We start from the raw sequence: 19,228 nt of genomic DNA on the forward strand, positions 1-19,228 counted from the left end.
TTTGGGGGGCCTTTGGGGGGAGGAGGAAAGTCTTGTATTTTGATAACTTAGATATGTATTTTTGGGGAAAAAAACCCCGACCTACCGACCCTATTTCTTTTGCCTGTTACCGTAAACAGACTTTTTTTGTGTGCCTGCCTAATATTAATACAGAGTTTATGGTTTATGCTTCTCTGTTACTAAAATGAGATGTCTTCTTCTCCCAGAGTCTGCTCGTACCACTTTTTCATATGAAAAGCAACAACCATTTAGTCAAATAAAATAAATAAAAGTCAATCCACATAAGAAATGAAATACCATATCACATGTAGTTGAGTTCAAGTGTTCAAAAATAAACACCAATTACCTCCCTTAAACTCTCCAAGCATGTGGGAAACCTTCACATTATCTTGTCCCCTATATTCAACTGTTACAGTTCGTGGATGAATTAACAAACAAAATCCAGTATGGAAGCAATCAACTGTACCTTGTAATTTCTTCTCATAAGTAAAAAATGTCCAGTTTTCTTCAATGATATGTAGGTAACGCAGGGCAAAAAACAAAAACAATTTTCTTTCAAATCCGATAGACAATAGAAAGAAAAAAAATCAAGCGCTCAATTGATTAAAACATAGTTCTTCCTTCAAAAAGACAGCAAAAATGAACCCAAAAATCTTCGACACACAATGGTCTGTGCTCAAAATATTGAAAGTTGAGTTTTCCAGCTTTGTGTACAGAATGGGAGTGTTTTGATGATTACATTTATTGGACAAATAGACTTCGGTGTCAGTTACGAAATAAATTAAATAAAAAAATCCCATTGTATTTAACAAGCAGCCAGGATGCCGACAAAAGATACGTGTCCAAAATGAAGGTTGCTCTCGCCCCAGGCATGGCGACTAACTAGTTGCTCTACCTGGGAAGAACAGTATCTTTAAGCAAATAATATGAATACAGTATTGTAACTGCTAATGAGTAACTTAATTAGTGCTGTTTTGTTTGAAGTACAGCCCAGCGGTTTGCAAAATAAAGGGAAACAATCTAGAGACCAGTTCACTTACCTCCCTTCGCAAATCAGGAGCACTTTGTTTATTCTCACAGGTATGGGAGATTCTGTCCGAGGAATTCTTGCCGTTGTGACTTTGTGAGTGTGAATAATCCCACTTTAATTTGGGGACTGTTTAAATGTTCAAACATGTTCCTGATTACATTTTAGTTCATGAGTATGACCTAGCAAAAAGTAAAAGCTTGTGACAACCAACAAAACACTTGCCGTTTAAATAAAATTCATTGCAGTTTAGAATCATTATTAATTTTAGTCAATGCATTTTTGCAAATAAACACGGAGAACTCTTAGTGTATGAATGTTGCGCATCACATGTCATGATGTGGAATAAAACCCCAGGACAGTAATGGAACTCTTGGCAAAAATGTCCACACAAAAAATAGTCGTTTTTAAAAACATCCCTTCAACTGATAAGGCAATACGGGACTATACACCCAAGAAAGAACACCCACACTGTAAAACTGCACTAAGTAAAGTCACAACAAACACAGGCCTCAAATTAAACTAACCTCTGCTCATGGACCTTTTTTTCATTTTGTTCCTACTTCACCAGTCAACATACATGGGGCAAAAACAAAAATTGTCGTCCAATCAAATTTCAGACCCTTCATTTATAACATAACCAGAAAGCACTGAAATGATCGGTTCAATGCCTCTGAACAGGTGTAAGTAAAATCTCTTCAGCAAGTTTATTCTGAACCAGTTTCCTCCGTGATCAGTATCAAAACCAGAAGGATTCAAACAAAAATACGTTACATGTTTTCTTGCTTCTTTCTTCTTGAATGGGAAAATTCAAACGAGCTGGGATTATGGTTAGTAATCTATGAAGGGTTGTAAAAAATGTAATTCTCAGCTTCAATAGAATCCTTCTGAGCTTCGATACAATCCCAGAAAAAAGAAAATTTTAAAGAAAAGCCTAATCTCATTCTGACAAGAATAATACTTACCATCAGTCAAGACAATTGTGACATTGCACTGAAAAAGGGACATACTGAATTTTGGGGAGTGACTACCGGTAAGTGAGTTTTAAATATTATTTAGAGCAAAGGATGTTCAGTGACATGCAGAAACAGATTGATTCCATCTTTCTTACTTTAGAAGTTTGAAGCTTCTGCGTTTCTTGGGGCCTAGCACACAGGTTTCTGGGACAAGACATTTTCCGAAAATAACTCTGTCAGGATTTTTTAGCATTGTGGAAGAGTTGCGCCCCGCTTTTCGCGTACAAACAGGAAACACGTGGTCGACCATTTAAAGCCACGATCGCTGCAAATAACTTACTTTGATGTGTACGTAATGCTCGATATGACCCCATTTCTTTTGAAAATATACACAAACGAGTTTACGATTTATTGCGGCAATACCGGATTGCTTGCCGAGAGTAATAACTGACAACATGTGTGTCCAGGCAGCTTGGGAAACTGACACGCAGGCTAAGCGATCACTGCAGGCCATCCATCGCAGTACGAGGCTCCGATGTGCACATTTTTGAAAGAAAGGCGTCATATCGCATGGACACTGCATAACATACACATCAGTCATTTATATGCTGCTATCATGGTTTTAACTGGTGGACCACGTGTTTCCCGTTTGTACAAGAAAAGCAGGGCGCAACTTTTGCACCACGTTTGCAAATCCTGACTGAGTTATTTCCGGAAAACGTCTATTATACTCAAAAGATAGGAGATTTACAGAAAATGTAGAACAAGGATTACAGAACTGAAAGCAAAATTACCTGTCCACTTTTTATAATTTTGCAAAACCATTTGGAATGTTACAGATTTTCCCCCAAAATGTAAAATTATGTGAATATTCAACTGCAAACTTATTTCAACATGTAACCCAAAAGTTTTGCGCGACTTATGTCCCTTTGTCCAAAACACTATCACAATTATCAATCTCCAACGAGTCCATAGATTACACTTTCGCTGCATATGAGCGTTCATAATACAGAAACAAATGGGTTGATTTGTAAACTCCCCTGGCGACACTTTTACTCACACTATTTTGTTCTGCAGCAAACTAACACACCACATGGAATACATAAAACATGTTGCAGAGTGATAGAAAGAGCAACAGACACACTTAGTCCATTGCGAATGCTGCCTTTAAACTGCTAATTGTGAGGACAGTGGAACCCCCCTTTTAATAATAATAATAATAACGATTACTTATATAGCGCGTAAACCTCGTGCTGACAAGCCCAGAGCGCTTTACACTTACATAATCACAATACAAACAAGGAAAGAGAACTAAATCCGAATAAATTCAAACATGGTCACACACACCCACACACGCACGCACGCACACTCGCGCGCGCGCGCACACACACACACACAATCTTTCTTTCGTCATTGTCAATGTTCAGGTAACCCGCAATGTCATTCCATGTACGCATACGTTATACTAGTACAACACACACAGGCACATACACATCTTCACGAACGCCACACTTTAGTAGATAATACACGTGGCAGCGCCAATGACTCACCGATCATGGGATCTCCTTAAGACCTCAAAAAGTCCGACAAATCAGGTCTTCAAAGGGAGGAAGTCTTAATTGGGGGGTCTTAAAAGGGGGGTTCCACTGTACTATTGTCTGGACTGCAACTTGTCAACAAGAGGTTATGACCCCAAAATAACTACAGTGGAACCTCACTTTTAATACCTAAAAAACCTCTGGGAAAATCATGTCTTAAAAAGGGAGATTGGCAGGGTAAAAACGGTCATACACGTAAAAACCTACTCGTGCAAAATCACGAGTAAATTTGGGAGTTTCAGCTCATGAAGAAGAAGAAGAAAAACAAAAGTGGAAGTACATTTTTTCAAATAATGTTGATCAACGGGAAATGTTGAAAACTAGGCTTTTAAAAACAGGGGGGTCTTAAAAGGGGGTTCCACTGTAGTAAACAAATCAGAGTGATCATGCATGAAAGAGTCTGGCTTACACACAACAAATACTTCACCGGGAAACGTTAATATTTTACCAGTGATTTCATCCACCAATAAAAGCGTTTTCACACACAATACAAAAGCAATTCTGCATTGCAATAAACTTATGAAGTGCCAGAAAATGTATGCATTTTGATACTTGAAATGTAGGTCTTTACTTCAGTGAAGGCAGACTGGGTCTAAAGAGCATGATGTCTTGGGGGTTCCCCTTCTTCATATTTGTTTCCATGTGAAATCTCATTCACCAAACTCATGGTATGCCAATGCCAGAGCCCGAGATAATTGGTGATTATTTCAAATCTAAAAATATGGTTTCTGGTTTCCGCTAACCCTCTTTAGACATTTGCTGGTAAAAAGGTGCAACATAAACTTGGAATAGAAAAACTTAGATAATATGAAGAAGAATAGGATCAATATGAAGCTTACAGGTGAACTTCTATTGTGAATTTCTGGTGTATTATTAAAAAATGTACTTCATGCAAAATATCACCATGAACAATTGTGAGATAATAAATTCAAGAATGATTTGGAATTACAAATTTGTTCACCAAGACCAAAATCTTGTTTGATCAGGGTTCACAATGGGCCAGCTTCATTGTACACGACATCCACCCACCCATCCTGACCTGTTAACCCCCAACACTTGACAAGAGTAATGGTCAAGTAAAAAAAATAATAATCTGATGACCAAAATAGTAACCCAGTGGTTACAAACGCCAACATTAGCAACACAAACCTAATTTGAAGCACATTTGAAAATCGTAGTCTGGACTCAAAAGAAGTATTTTTCCCCCCAAAAGCCTAAAAAATAGTAATAAATTACTCCAAAATAGTAAGGGTAAACAGGTCTGCCCATCTTTTCAAGCCAAAACGCAAAGCTCTAATTAACATGGAAAACTCTTAACTTGCCTTGCTTTTGTAGGTGTTTTTGTGTGTGCAATTTTATGCAGTTTCTGTTAACAGCAAACTTTTAATCTTACCGGACCTACAATACCTCAGCTAAAGTGTGAAGCAAACCCTCTTTTAGGCATGAACACTCATGACCAAAGCACTCACGTACATTAATAGTAAACAAAGCAAAGTCATGAGCATGCAAAAAACAAACACTTGCACAAAACACAGACATACAAGGAAAAAAAATCAGGCATGGAAATTGCCCTCCCATATTCACAGGGAATTCTTCTGTATGGAATTCTTCCGATACATCAAGAAAGACTTTCGTACAGGTGCTTTGAACAACTTTGTTATATTTTACATGTGTAGAGGCAATTCCTCCGATTCATAATACATTCTTGCGAATTCTTTTTTTTCCCTCCTTCAATAGTTTTTTGTTGCAAAACTAAAACACATGGAAACCGAAGAAACAAGAGTTTCTATACCAAAAGACTTCACAGAGTTTTTGAGGACTTGTGACGAAGTTTATCCTAAAACCAGACCAATTCCCATGGCTGACGCATCTAACAAACTGAAAGCCTGCTGCTTCAAAACAAGACAACTCTGTACATCAAAATGTGTACACACATACAATGCAATTAAGACCACACAATCGTTGAAGCCTGTATCTTTATTTTGCTTAACAAACTAAAAGTAAAACCTAAAAGGGGATTTTAAGAAAAAAAAAAGATAAAAAAATCATGATGCTTAGTCCAAGTGTCTCTGTGATGCACTGATGTCCAAAGCGATGACTGCTGACAGCCGATGTTCTTTCGAAGTGACGAGAGCGAAGAAAGCCGTCGCCGTGATGTCTTTCCATCCCTTGAAGCCTTGTCTGTACTTCTCCTTCTCTACATTCCTAGCATCTGCTGTTACCGCGTTACATTAAAAACTTTACAAACCACAACTCGCGTGAGAGACGGGGCATGATTTACAATCCATTTACGGCATATAACGCCTTACCAGGGAACAAAATGAGAACGGAGAAAGACATCTACTACAAATTGTACAGACGCTACACGCCTACTTGTGGCGCAACTGAAAACCCGTGAGGTCTTCTTACAGTGAATTCGTGCTGACGACAGAAGAACAGCCTGTTGAACAAAGGACAAAAGAGATTGTGGCATTGGCAAACTGTGACTTAAACAAATCTCATAACGTTTTCGTCATTCAAATACCTGCAAACACAGTCATACCAAAGATACAGCCTCAAACGTCAGAGCTAACTTCCCCAGCCACAATACAAACAAATAAATAAGACTGACAACCGAAAAACAGTTCAATCAGCATCAATACTATTTCATTCACACACACTCAACCCCGCTTTGGAAACATCATCGTAAACTGTCTCTGCACAGAAAGAAAATGTACATGCAGTCAGTGTTAAAAAACAACAACAAAAAACAACGACAACATAAGCCAAATTATGACAACTAAAACCAGTCTGTGTATACTTCTGCATCCCAACTGGAAAGCATCCTAGATTTTCCAACAATGGCACATCAGAAATCAGATATACCGATGCAAAAGACAGAGAAAAACAATTTTTCTAACGATTATATCACAAACACCCAGAACACATAACAATTTCATGCTGTTGTTGTGTGGTCTGACATATCAGACATAACTTATAGTTATACATGAAACGCTATTTTCTACGATCAGATCAATTACAGTTGTAGTCATTTCTTTTCAATGTTATCTTTTCCTTGAGCCCCCTTTTTTTGTACACTCAGCCATGTGCACAGCTGTTTCATTTTTTAAAAAGCATGTTTTTGAAAACAGCTTAAATACCAAATGCCCAAGATGAGAGCGCAATCTGCCACATTCATAGCCATAAATATTATTCACATGTCACACCCCTGCTGAACAAGACACAGAAACTACATAAATCATAAATGTTAGAACTCATACATACACATTGCGGCATTAGTTTAAATATTTATGAAACAGTCCTTCCTAAAAGGAACAATACCCCGTGTTATGCCTGATCTCATTTTTCGATCTAACTGCACTGAAGATAAAATTACCTCAAACCAATGTATCAACAAGTCGACCCAACCAATCAACCAACCAACCAAACAACTCAATTCTGCTTTGTACTATTATTTTCCATGCGATAAAAAACAAACTGTAGCAAAACTTCATTTCTGAAATATTTATGACTACAGCTTTTTCTGCAAACTCTAGTAGCAGTGATAATAACAACATTTGATATGATAAAAAACAAAAACAAAAAGGGAATAATCAGAGAAGATACACCTTGATGGAAATATAAAGAAATATAAGCAGCATACATCACAGCAAAACATGGATTGCATTAAGATGAAACGCACATGTACACACTTATCATTACAACAGGACTCGGACAAACACAGAAGACAACAGATCTATATTACTTTCAATTTCTGTGTGAAAGTGACATGACAAAAGCTCAGCGCATGTAACTGGAACAACTTGCCTGCAAAATAAAAGGAGCTGAAGAAAATACAAGAATAACTGGATGCAGCGCAGTCAAACATCAAATCAACATGAACAATAATAATCAAGAACCAGAAAAAGACACGTATTATCACAGCTTTCTTTCTTTATTTGGTGTTTAACGTCGTTTTCAACCACGAAGGTTATATCGCGACGGGGAAAGGGGGGAGATGGGACAGAGCCACCTGTCAATTGTCTCTTGTTCACAAAAGCACTAATCAAAAATTTGCTATTATCACAGCTGGTAAGAAAAGTACCCCAAAGTAGATTTGTAAAAATCTGAACCATGAACAATTGGCTTATGGAATATATATATAAATATATATATAATATATATATATAATATATATATATACCTTTCCCTTAAACAGGCATGGGAATTGAAAAAAGTAAAAAAGGCTGAACATTTGTAAGTAATGGCCCCTGCTAGGGGGGTTCGGGGGCATGCCCCCCCGGAATTTTTTTTCTCCAAAGAACCCAAACGGTGCAATTTGATGTCATCTAAGCTCCAAGTTTGCCATTAAATTCAGTTTTCAGAACCATTTTTGCCTCCCCCATTTATTTTTTCGGCGGACACTTGCTTTTTCGGCGGAACAAAAATAAAAATTCGGCGGAAATTTGCCTTTCGGCGGACAATTCCCATGCCTGCTTAAAGTAAGTGTAAGGTAGATGGTTTTGGCGCACACAAATATTTGTACTGATTAACGGCAAAATCACCTAAAACTGCATCTTTGCATGTTGTTATAAAAAACAAACAAAAAAACAAACAACATTTAGTAAAACATGTATTTCAGTAAAAGAACTCTGAAACCCAACAGTTCAAATCCAGTGCAAGAATGGGCTGCACAATATTATGTACATGGACTAATGTAGAGCAAAACAATACTGATATAAAAATATATGAACGGCCGTGGGTATAATTGCCATGACATAAAGAGCATCTACAGGTGGTAATATTTCATGATAATGAACACACTATGGTGGTCGGAATGCTTGCACTGGTCAAATATGACACGAAATTGTAGACAAATAATTTTGGCACACAATTTGTGGACAATAAGTAATAGCATAACCATACCTTTTACCGAGAGGCTCATCTCAAAAAGAGAGCAAAAGATGAGAAACAGACAGTGGGTGGATGGGGGTGGGGTGGGAGAAAAAGGCAAGAAAGAGAAGATAAAAAGAGAGGAAAGATAAGTAAGAAGAGCGGAAAGAACAGAGAAAAGGCATGGAAGAATCGACATAGTAACATGTCAAAATAAAGTGATAGCACCATTGTCTCTGTCTTGATCATAAAAATGAACTTTAGCCAAATTCATTATTAGCACCAATGTGTGAACATAAAAAAGAACCATGCTTTGCATTAGCACCATAGCATTTAAAGACAAGACAAAAGATGTTGACTACATAATCATTAGATTCTCATGTCTCCAACAGAATTTTTTAAAAGTCAGAACTAAAATATTACGCAATCTCATTACACCTGTAATATAATTTTAAGGACTTCAGACCCTCCGTGCTAAAATATTATACAATGCTGAAATATTATGCAATCTCATTTCACCTCATAACTTCACATTCTCTGCGCTAAACTAGTATCCATTCTCATATTACCTCAAGTACCAAGCTGAGAAGTTGACATTGCAATAGTATGAATTTACATCAACACTCGGAATTCTTGGTTAGTCTTACAACACACTTGCAATCTTTGACAGTACATACGCAAAGGCCATAAATTGTTTTTAAACAGATTGTCATTTTGCTGAGATGTACAATCCCGCTGCTTGCCTCTTACTTTATCTCTCTGATCCACACACGGGTAATAACTTTACAATCACATTTTGAACTTCACAACCGGCAATTGAAGTTGGACAGGTAGTTATTTTCACAATTACTACAGGTAATAACTCTAGAATCACATCTTGATCTTCATAACTGGGAATTAAAGTTGGACAGGTAGTTATTTTCACAATTACAGGTAATAACTCTAGAATCACATCTTGAACTTCACAACCGGCAATTGAAGTTAAGTTATTTTCTCAATTACAACCATTTTTTTCCCAAACACATGAGCACACTGTAAGCGTACTGAGAGTTTCAGTTCACTGCGTTGAGAAAACCCCTTGTTTTATTCACAAGCACTGAGTATGTCTTTGTTTTAAAATTCCTTGAAATCTGCCGACTAAAAATTGCAGTCACAACATTCTAGGACGGACTTCCTCTGCGGTTTGTGTTCCCCCCGCATGTTCTGAAAAACTAACAGCGGTTTCTGTTAAAAGGTGCAAAAACAATGGATAAAAAAACTATCTTTTGTTGTAGTTGGTGGTTGTTTTTTGAGGGGGAAAAAAAAAAGAATGTTCAACCCGAGAGAAAAAAAAATTGCTTCCCAAGTATGTTACTTATCTCTTTGCAAGTTGTCCATTGTCTTGTGTGTTTGTTGCTTTCGTGTTAAATGTCCCCCCCCCCCCCCCCTTTCTGTACTTTAAGGTAAATTAGGTAGTTACTCAATGTTTCCCTTTATGTCTGTAGCACTGATTTACCAAATATTCATCTCAATCCCATAACTTTCATGTTCTTAAAAAAGGAAGGAGAAAGTAAACCTAACAAAATCTTAATATCCTGCAGTAATCAGGCTGTTTGCAATCTCAGTTTTAGCCATGAGCACAAAAAAGACACTATTTTAATAATCTTCTGAAAATCACTTACAAGCTTTAATTGCGACTTTAACAGGCTTCGCGTTGATAGTTAAAACAAATGTCTCGTTCATCTCAAACAAGGGAAAAGAGATCTATACAAGATCAAGAATTTTCAGCAAGTTTTCTTTCTATCCAAAATGTCTATGTGCTGATGGCAAAACCTCAACCTTGAACAGCCATTAAGCTGGCTGTTACCTGGGCAACACAACTCACCAAGAAAAAACAGAATGCAGCCCAGTCCATCCCCCATCCCTCAGTGACGGCTGCGCCCAGAGCCGCTTGAAGCGTACTCTCGTTCCCGTTCCCTGTCGGTGCGCTCCCTTTCGGTGCGCTCCCTTTCGCCGCGTTCCCGTTCGCTGCGTTCCCGTTCACTTCGCTCACGGTGTCGGTCGTCGTAGTGGCGATCTCGTTCACGACTGCGCTCGCGGTATTCTCGTTCCCTGCTTCGTGAGCGATGACTCCTGGACCTCTTCTCTCCCCTTTCGCGTTCGCGTTCCCTTTCTCGTGACCTTGACCTGCGTCCGCCACTACTACGACTGCTGCAAACAGAAGACAACGCAAAAGTATCAGACAACAACGTTGGAGGAATATAAATGAAAAATAAAGAACAAAGGAAAGCGAAGGCAAACTATAGAGAATGTTAAACAAATGTGGCAGAGTGCTGTTTAGAGATCTGATACACAAAGGTATGTAAGCACTCTAAAGCAGGGCCTAGCATTGGAAAAAGTGAGTTCAGCTTACAAAGGCGGGGGTCTGGGGGCCGCAGGAGGCCCCCAGTGGGGTCCAGGGGCAAAGCCCCCCGAATTTGAAGATTTTCTTTACCTAAAATGACCTATCCCCCCCCCCCCCCCCCCCCCCCCCAAAAGAAGATTGAGCAACTAAATTATGCCTTCACAGAAATAGCAACCTTTCGGAGTCATAGTCCGTATCGGCACATTACTTCTTCTGACTTGCCTTCCGCCTTCGGAACGAAATCCAGCCATTCCCACTTCCAGGAATACCTGGATTCTTTCTCACTGAATGGCTGACCACGTTCAACAATGTCGCTTCGAGACATTATTTCAAGTCTAGAGCCACAAAACACCGGCACAAAGCATGCTCGCGCGATGCCAGAGGAAGTGCGTGCTCAAGCAAACTGTCAAACAGATTGAGAATTGAACCGAACGGCGCACAAAACGAAAGCTGGGACTGTTTGGGTTTACCGTTTGGGAATAAACCGGTTTTTGCATTTCGGCGTACACCAAATCGAATTCCGCGTACTGGAGATGTTATTTCGGCGTAAAGTACGCCGAACGGCTTACAATGTTTGGCCCTGCTAAAGGCTTACGACATGTGTAATAGAGTAGGTAAGAGTTTTTCATAACCCTTCCTCTGGCACCTGAGAGAATAACAAGCATTGAAATGAACAAGCGACTTTCATCCTCACTTGCCAGGAGAATGGTTCCAAATAACTCTCACTTGCTCCGTTACACATGTCGTATGCATTTAGAACGCTTCCTTCCCTTTGTGTATCAGAAGGCAAAGTGTGCGATTTTGTTGTTGGTTAATTCTTGAGTAGACTAAATACCTTAATTGACTGCCAGTACCAACCTGCAACCATCTGCGTGGCTTTCTTTCTTTATTTGGTGTTTAACGTCGTTTTCAACCACGAAGGTTATATCGCGACGAGGGAAAGGGGGGAGATGGGATAGGGGAAAGGGGGGGGGGGGGGGGGGGGGGGGGGGAGATGGGATAGAGCCACTTGTCAATTGTTTCTTGTTCACAAAAGCACTAATAAAAAAATTGCTCCAGGGGCTTGCAACGTAGTACAATAATAATAATAATAATAATATATGACCTTACTGGGAGAATGCAAGTTTCCAGTACAAAGGACTTAACATTTCTTACATACGGCTTGACTAAAATCTTTACAAACATTGACTATATTCTATACAAGAACCACTTAACAAGGGTAAAAGGAGAAACAGAATCCGTTAGTCGCCTCATACGACATGCGGGGTGCAGAGAAATAAGGATGTGGAAAAGAAGACTTTTGGTAAGTGAAATAAAGGTGATGGATCCAGTCAGGTAGAAATAAGACAACAAGAAAAGAATTGGAAAACTGCAGGGAATAGTAGGGAGAGTTTTCTTGGAAGGAAATATAGGTGAAAGGACTGGTAAGGCAGAAATAAGACAAAAGAAGAGAAGAAACAGAACCGTTAGTCGCCTCTTACGACATGCTGGGTAGCATCGGGTAAATTCTTTCTAGTCCCAACCAATATGGGACTCCCCCTAACCCGCGGGGGGTATCTGCGTGGCTGAAAAACTCGCATGTTACATACAAAACAAATCACAAAACATGACTGGAGGGGGGAGAATATACTACAGTTAATCACAATACCTTTGCCCATAGGATTTCTCTTCAATGCCATGGAGCGTGTCCTGGAGAGAACTGATGAGGATTTTGCACCTGTCGTCCGAGGCGATCTTGGACTGCTTGATCAGGGAAATGGCAGTCACCAGTGTCTCGATAGCACTGGCAAAGTCGCCTGTTGTAACAAACAACATGAAATATAGCTTGTTTCTACCCAAATACAATCTCGGACAGCTTAATCAGAGAATTAGCAGTCACCAGTGTCTCGATAGCACTGGCAACGTCGCCTGTAGTAACAAACAACATGAAATATAGCTTGATTCTACCCAAATACAATCTTGGACTGCTTGATCAGGGAAATGGCAGTCACCAGAGTCTCTATATCTTTCTTTCTTTATTTGGTGTTTAACGTCGTTTTCAACCGTTCAAGGTTATATCGCGACGGGGAAAGGGGGGAGATGGGATAGAGCCACTTGTTAATTGTTTCTTGTTCACAAAAGCATTAATCAAAAAATTGCTCCAGGGGCTTGCAACGTAGTACAATAATTATATGACCATACTGGGAGAATGCAAGTTTCCAGTACAAAGGACTTAACATTTCTTACATACTGCATGACTAAAATCTTTACAAACATTGATTCTATAAAAGAAACACTTTACAAGGGTAATAGGAGAAACAGAATCCGTTAGTCGCCTCTTACGACATGCTGGGGAGCATCGGGTAAATTCTTCCCCCTAACCCGCGGGGGGAAGAGTCTCTATAGCACTGGCAAAGTCGGCTGTAGTAACATGAAAATATATTGCTTTGTTCTACCCAAATGCTCTACTAATCTGAAGTAAAGGTGTTCAGTCCAAACATTTCAAGCCATTGTAAAATCTCCCCATGCCAATCGAAGCACAGTAGAATGAATGATAAATCAAGTTTTTTTTCTCCAGATTACAGGGTCATTTTCAGTATGTGCAGTGGAACCCCCCTTGTAAGACCTACAAAAATCTGAGAAAATCAGGTCTGAAAGGAGTGAGTCTTAGAGTGGAGGTACATTTACAGACAGTGTCAACAGAAAAGCTGAAAAAGCAAGGTCTCAAAAAAAGTCTTACATTGGGGGGGGGGGGGTCTTAAAAGGGGGGTTCCACTGTATAACAAAGCTTGGTCTCCTGGATACACATTTTTGGCTTTAGCTAAGAATAATGACACGGTGTCCTGACCTGAGCTGGCGTCCATGACAGCCCTGTTGATGGCGGAGGACGACACTGTCTTGTTGCGCTGGAAGATCTCCTCAAACTCCTGTTCACTGATGACGGGCGGTGGGGGCTCGTGGCGACGCTGCATCTGCGGACTGGGATCACGCCTTCTCAGATTATGTATTTTGTCTTCAGTTTAATTGAGAATCAAAAAACAAGAATGGTAGGTACTTGGAACCTTTATTATTTATTAACAAACAAAACATTACATTTACTAGTTAAAGTCAACCCAAGGTCTATGAAGCAGACAGACAAACACTGTTGAAACAGATAATGAACTTATCTCAAGATCGTTCTTTCTTTCTTTATTTGCTGTTTAACGTCGTTTTCAACCATTCAAGGTTATATCACGACGGGGAAAGGGGGGAGATGGGATAGGGGAAAGGAGGGAGATGGGATAGAGCCACTTGTTAATTGTTTCTTGTTCACAAAAGCACTTATCAAAAAATTGCTCCAGGGGCTTGCAACGTAGTACAATATATGACCTTACTGGGAGAATGCAAGTTTCCAGTACAAAGGACTTAACATTTCTTACATACTGCTTGACTAAAATCTTTACAAACATTGACTATATTCTATACAAGAAACACTTAACAAGGGTAAAAGGAGAAACAGAACCGTTAGTCGCCTCTTACGACATGCTGGGTAGCATCGGGCAAATTCTTTCTCGTCCCAACCAATATGGGACTCCCCCTAACCCGCGGGGGGTATCTCAAGATCGTGTGACCCGCTTGCAAAATGCTGGTGAGATAATGATCAATCATTATTATTGTAATCAATTGGCACTCGATCTGTTTTGGAAAAAAGAAATAACACAGAAAATGGGCAAAACAACGTCCAACATATCTTTGTCATTAAAAATGACCTGGTTCATAGTAAACCTAAGATATTGATACAATAAATGTCAAACTGGTATGATTTTTCCATGCTTTTTGTTTAAAAAAATTATATTTTTTGTATGAGAACCAATTACAGCTTTTGACAGAAACGTGAATCACACACAACTTGTAATGGATACAAAACTTCTTTTTCTTTTGTACACGGCAAGCCCCCTGTACGATAAAATAAGCAGACCAACCTTTCTGGCACTGGCCTTCCGTACTGGTCGCCTGTGTGAGAGGAGGGAGGGGGGCGGGAATACGGGTCTGGAGGAGGTGGGTGTCCCATCTGAAAATATTCATGATAATATTGATATTAGTTAACATACTGCATAGCACAACAAGCAAAACATCTTAACAAAAACGTTTCAGAGGACGATCTTGGTCTGTTCATTAAATTGCGCTGACCAGTAAATCATGGAGAACATCATTGAAATTAGAAGCAAGCAGGGGTGAGAGCAATGAAAGTAAGAGAGAACTGCCTACCAGCAGGACCGCTCATGTAATTGCTTAAACTCACAAACCACTGCACTTTCAAGGGGGGTTCCACTGCAACTGTTAACTCATTGTCTCCCAGGTACGTATATATCCGTACCCACTCATATGGCTCTATTTGACCAGGAACGGATATATCCGCTCAGACTGTTAGCTAGTCGCTTCCTGTAACGTCAATCTAACGCCTGCATTCCAGTGTGTTGATAAACAGCGACTACAATTCTGAGTGACCTGCTGCAGCACAGCCGGTCTCGGCTAAAAAAATCTTGGTCAACACAGGGGGGGCTTAAAGTGTTAAGGCAAGTCCAATTTTCATGGTCCGTTTTTTCTTCTTCCAGACTAGCACGTGTTCTTTTTTACTGGCCAATACAAATCTGAGCTACTACGAGCGGTTTGAATACAGGGATAAAAAGAGTAAGAATTTCATAAATGAAAAGAAGAACAATTAAGCTCAACCTACATAGCTTACCACAGGGGGCGGGGCTGACGTGTGTGTTGGGGGCGGAGCAAAGAAGGCGGGGTTAACATGGGGGGCCGGCGGAGGTCCGCTCAGAGCTGATGACGACACCGGAGGCATTCCTGGGGGAGGTCCTCCTGAAAATAAACGATACCACACAATTTAATGTAATATCAACGAATCAGTCACCTCAGGCGTTCAGTGACACCAAACCTTATCATTCTGTGTGTAATATCAACGAATCGGTCACCTCAGGAGTCCAGTGACACTGCACCTGACCATCTGTTCTTCTTCTTCGTTCATGGGGTGAAACTCCCACGGCTTTTACGTGCATGCCCGATCTTACCCCGCCATTCAGGCAGCCATACGCCGCTTTCGGGGAAAGCATGCTGGGTATTTTCGCGTTTCTAGAACCCACTTAAATGGATTACAGGATCTTTTTGCATGCACACTTGGTCTTGTGCTTGCGTGTACATTTGAAAGGGGATAAGGCAAAAGCAGATCAGCACATAAGTTGACCCGGGAGATCAGAAAAATCTCCACCCTTAACCCACCAGGCGTGGCCGGAATTCCAACCCACGACCTTCCCCTTAGGAGACCAGCGTCTTATCCGCTAGGCCACTGTGCCCGTCGTGACTGACCATAAATGGGGCAGGGATGTAGCTCAGTCGGTAGCGCGCTGGATTTGTATCCAGTTGGCCGCTGTCAGCGTGAGTTCGTCCCCACGTTCGGCGAGAGATTTATTTCTTAGAGTCAACTTTGTGTGCAGACTCTCCTCGGTGTCCGAACACCCCCCGTGTGTACACGCAAGCACAAGACCAAGTGCGCACGAAAAAGATCCTGTAATCCATGTCAGAGTTCGGTGGGTTATAGAAACACGAAAATACCCAGCATGCTTCCTCCGAAAGCGGCGTATGGCTGCCTAAATGGCGGGGTAAAAACGGTCATACACGTAAAAGCCGTGGGAGTTTCAGCCCATGAACGAACAAACAAACTGACCATAAATCCTACCTGACAGAAAAAACGAAAAGCACACAGACACACAAACAAGCACGCAAACAACACAGTTTCAACACACATTTACTTCTCAACAGCAGGACAGGACACAGACCAAAATTGCAGGATCAACTTACGAAATCTCTCACCTGGAACAAAAGGTCTAACCCCTGGTCCAGGCATGCGAATGCCCGGTGGAGGTATAGGCTGAGTGTGGGGGGGCCCTCCAGGAGGGAAGGGGGCTGAAATAACAAACAGCTGATGGTTAAACAACATCAAATACAATGCAGAGTGCCGAGTATTCAAATCTAAATAACATGTACTACAAAGCAGAGGGCTGAGGATTAAATCACATGCACAGTGCAACCCCAGTTTTAAGACCTAAAAAAATATGAGAAACTTTGGTCTAAAAAAGGAGGGAGTCTTAAAATGGGGGTGATTTTGACAGAGGTTATGAACAGAAAGTCTGAGAAAACAAGGCCTTAAAAAGGAGGCAGTCTTAAAATGGGGGTGATTTTGACAGAGGTTATGAACAGAAAGTCTGAGAAAACAAGGTCTTAAAAGGGAGGGAGTCTTAAAAAGGAGGGAGTCTTAAATTCGGGGACTTATAATGGGGGTTCCACTGTAATACAAAGCAGAGGGCTGAGCTGAAGTACCAGCTGAGAGGGGAGGAAGGAGAGAGAATTAAGACAGAAATCACAGATCTGAATAAAATGATGGGGGTGGGGGTTATCAAGGAGAGAAAGGAGAGAGACAAAGTGAGGAAGTTGGGGGGAGGAAGGGGAGGTGGAAGGAGTCGAGACAGTAATCAACGAGTAACAAGACTAAAAAACAATAATTATCAAACAATCAAATTGAAAAAGAAAGTAAAGAAAAAGTCAAATTTTGAGGCAGACTGGCAAATACAGAATTAAACTTTGAAAGCTGCTAACTTAAAGCGGCAGAGAATATCAATAACAAGAAGGGCAAAGCCCATACGACTCACATGCTTGACCTTGACATGACCTTGACCTTCAGGGTCAAGGTCAAATAACTAAACCTAGCAATGACATCATACACTAAGAACTGCTTTACACATTTTTCCTACCAAAATACATGTGACCTTGACCCAAGGTCAAGGTCATCTAAGGTCATGCAACACAAAGCTGTTAATTCAAGACATAGGAAGTACAATGGTGCTTATTGGCTCTTTCTACCATGAGATATGGTCACTTTTAGTGGTTCACTACCTTATTTTGGTCACATTTCATAAGGGTCAAAGTGACCTTGACCTTGATCATATGTGACCAAATGTGTCTCATGATGAAAGCATAACATGTGCCCCACATAATTTTTAAGTTTGAAACAGTTATCTTCCATAGTTCAGGGTCAAGGTCACTTCAAAATATGTATACAATCCAACTTTGAAGAGCTCCTGTGACCTTGACCTTGAAGCAAGGTAAACCAAACTGGTATCAAAAGATGGGGCTTACTTTGCCCTATATATCATATATAGGTGAGGTATTCAATCTCAAAAACTTCAGAGAAAATGGGAAAAATGTGAAAAATAGCTGTTTTATAGACAACATTTATGGCCCCTGCGACCTTGACCTTGAAGCAAGGTCAAGATGCTATGTATGTTTTTTGGGGCCTTGTCATCATACACCATCTTGCCAAATTTGGTACTGATAGACTGAATAGTGTCCAAGAAATATCCAACGTTAAAGTTTTCCGGACAGCCGGCCGGACGGCCGGCCGGACGGGGGGGACGGACGGACGGACGACTCGGGTGAGTACATAGACTCACTTTTGCTTCGCATGTGAGTCAAAATTCTGACTACAAATGTGTTATTTCCAAAGAAATCAAAAACACACACAGGAAAAAAAAAAGAGAAAAAAAGAGAGGTGAAATTGATTCAGCAAACCAAGCAACAATTCGCAGTATAAACAAAGTAGATACACGTTGAATAAAAAACCTAATGCAGTTGCCACTTGAAGCTTAAAATGATAAATTTGCGGCATTTAATTCAGCCATTCTTAGCAAATCTGTTTGACTGAGCAGATGAACGTTGTCATGTATGAATGCAAACAACAGGAAGTTTATTAAAACAGACAAGACAGACACTGAGACAGTGAGAAAGAACAAACATGAGAAGAAAGTGAACAAGAAGAAGTAAAAACTTTTTTTTCTCTTAAAAAAGGTGGCATTGAACAGTAGCAAAAGATGAAGCAATGAGATACTGATTGCTTAAAAGTTAAAAGGGTACATGAAAAATGTGTTCTCAGGTGAGGTCAAAAACACCAATTTCTTCATCTTTCTTTCTTTATTTGGTGTTTAACGTCGTTTTCAACCACGAAGGTTATATCGCGACGGGGAAAGGGGGGGAGAACCAATTTCTTCAAATCGCACGTCTTCAAAGTGTGCATAAACACTGATTAGGCCAAGAAAAACAAACAAAACATCCTTCAAAGCAATCAAACTCACAAAGGTTTAGTAATTAGTTTCTCATTACTTGACTTTGAGACAATAAGATGGCCTTTCGTAATTAACAGTGTTTGGACTGACCCAATGCATGGTTTATACCCAAAATTACATCAAAGATCATAAGTAGAATACTTGAAATGGTAGTTCTGTAACAATACTGCTAAAAAGTGTACTACCACAATAGCAACTGCAACTGCTTGAAAATCAAATATGAAACGGTCACACAAAACACACAGCAG

General features: G+C 40.1%; 1 protein-coding gene across 9 annotated transcripts in view; it reads right to left on the reverse strand.

Moving 5' to 3' along the window:
- Positions 1-5,543: 5,543 nt before the first annotated feature.
- LOC138970784 (cleavage and polyadenylation specificity factor subunit 6-like) overlaps positions 5,544-19,228 on the reverse strand; it is a 33,552-nt gene continuing 19,867 nt past the window's right edge. For 3 of the 9 annotated variants that reach the window (XM_070343319.1, XM_070343315.1, XM_070343311.1), the window contains 7 exons: positions 16,663-16,767; positions 15,533-15,666; positions 14,778-14,866; positions 13,664-13,806; positions 12,485-12,632; positions 10,318-10,643; positions 5,544-6,021 (listed from right to left, as the gene is read on the reverse strand). In XM_070343319.1, the coding sequence (XP_070199420.1) occupies positions 10,358-10,643; positions 12,485-12,632; positions 13,664-13,806; positions 14,778-14,866; positions 15,533-15,666; positions 16,663-16,767 (905 nt within the window). In that variant the 3' untranslated portion in view covers positions 5,544-6,021; positions 10,318-10,357. The remainder of the gene's footprint in view (positions 6,022-10,317; positions 10,644-12,484; positions 12,633-13,663; positions 13,807-14,777; positions 14,867-15,532; positions 15,667-16,662; positions 16,768-19,228) is intronic. The other 6 variants (XM_070343318.1, XM_070343314.1, XM_070343317.1 and 3 more) reach the window with 5 other exon arrangements.

This window comes from Littorina saxatilis, linkage group LG7, assembly GCF_037325665.1.
Source record: "Littorina saxatilis isolate snail1 linkage group LG7, US_GU_Lsax_2.0, whole genome shotgun sequence".
Taxonomy (NCBI): domain Eukaryota; kingdom Metazoa; phylum Mollusca; class Gastropoda; order Littorinimorpha; family Littorinidae; genus Littorina; species Littorina saxatilis.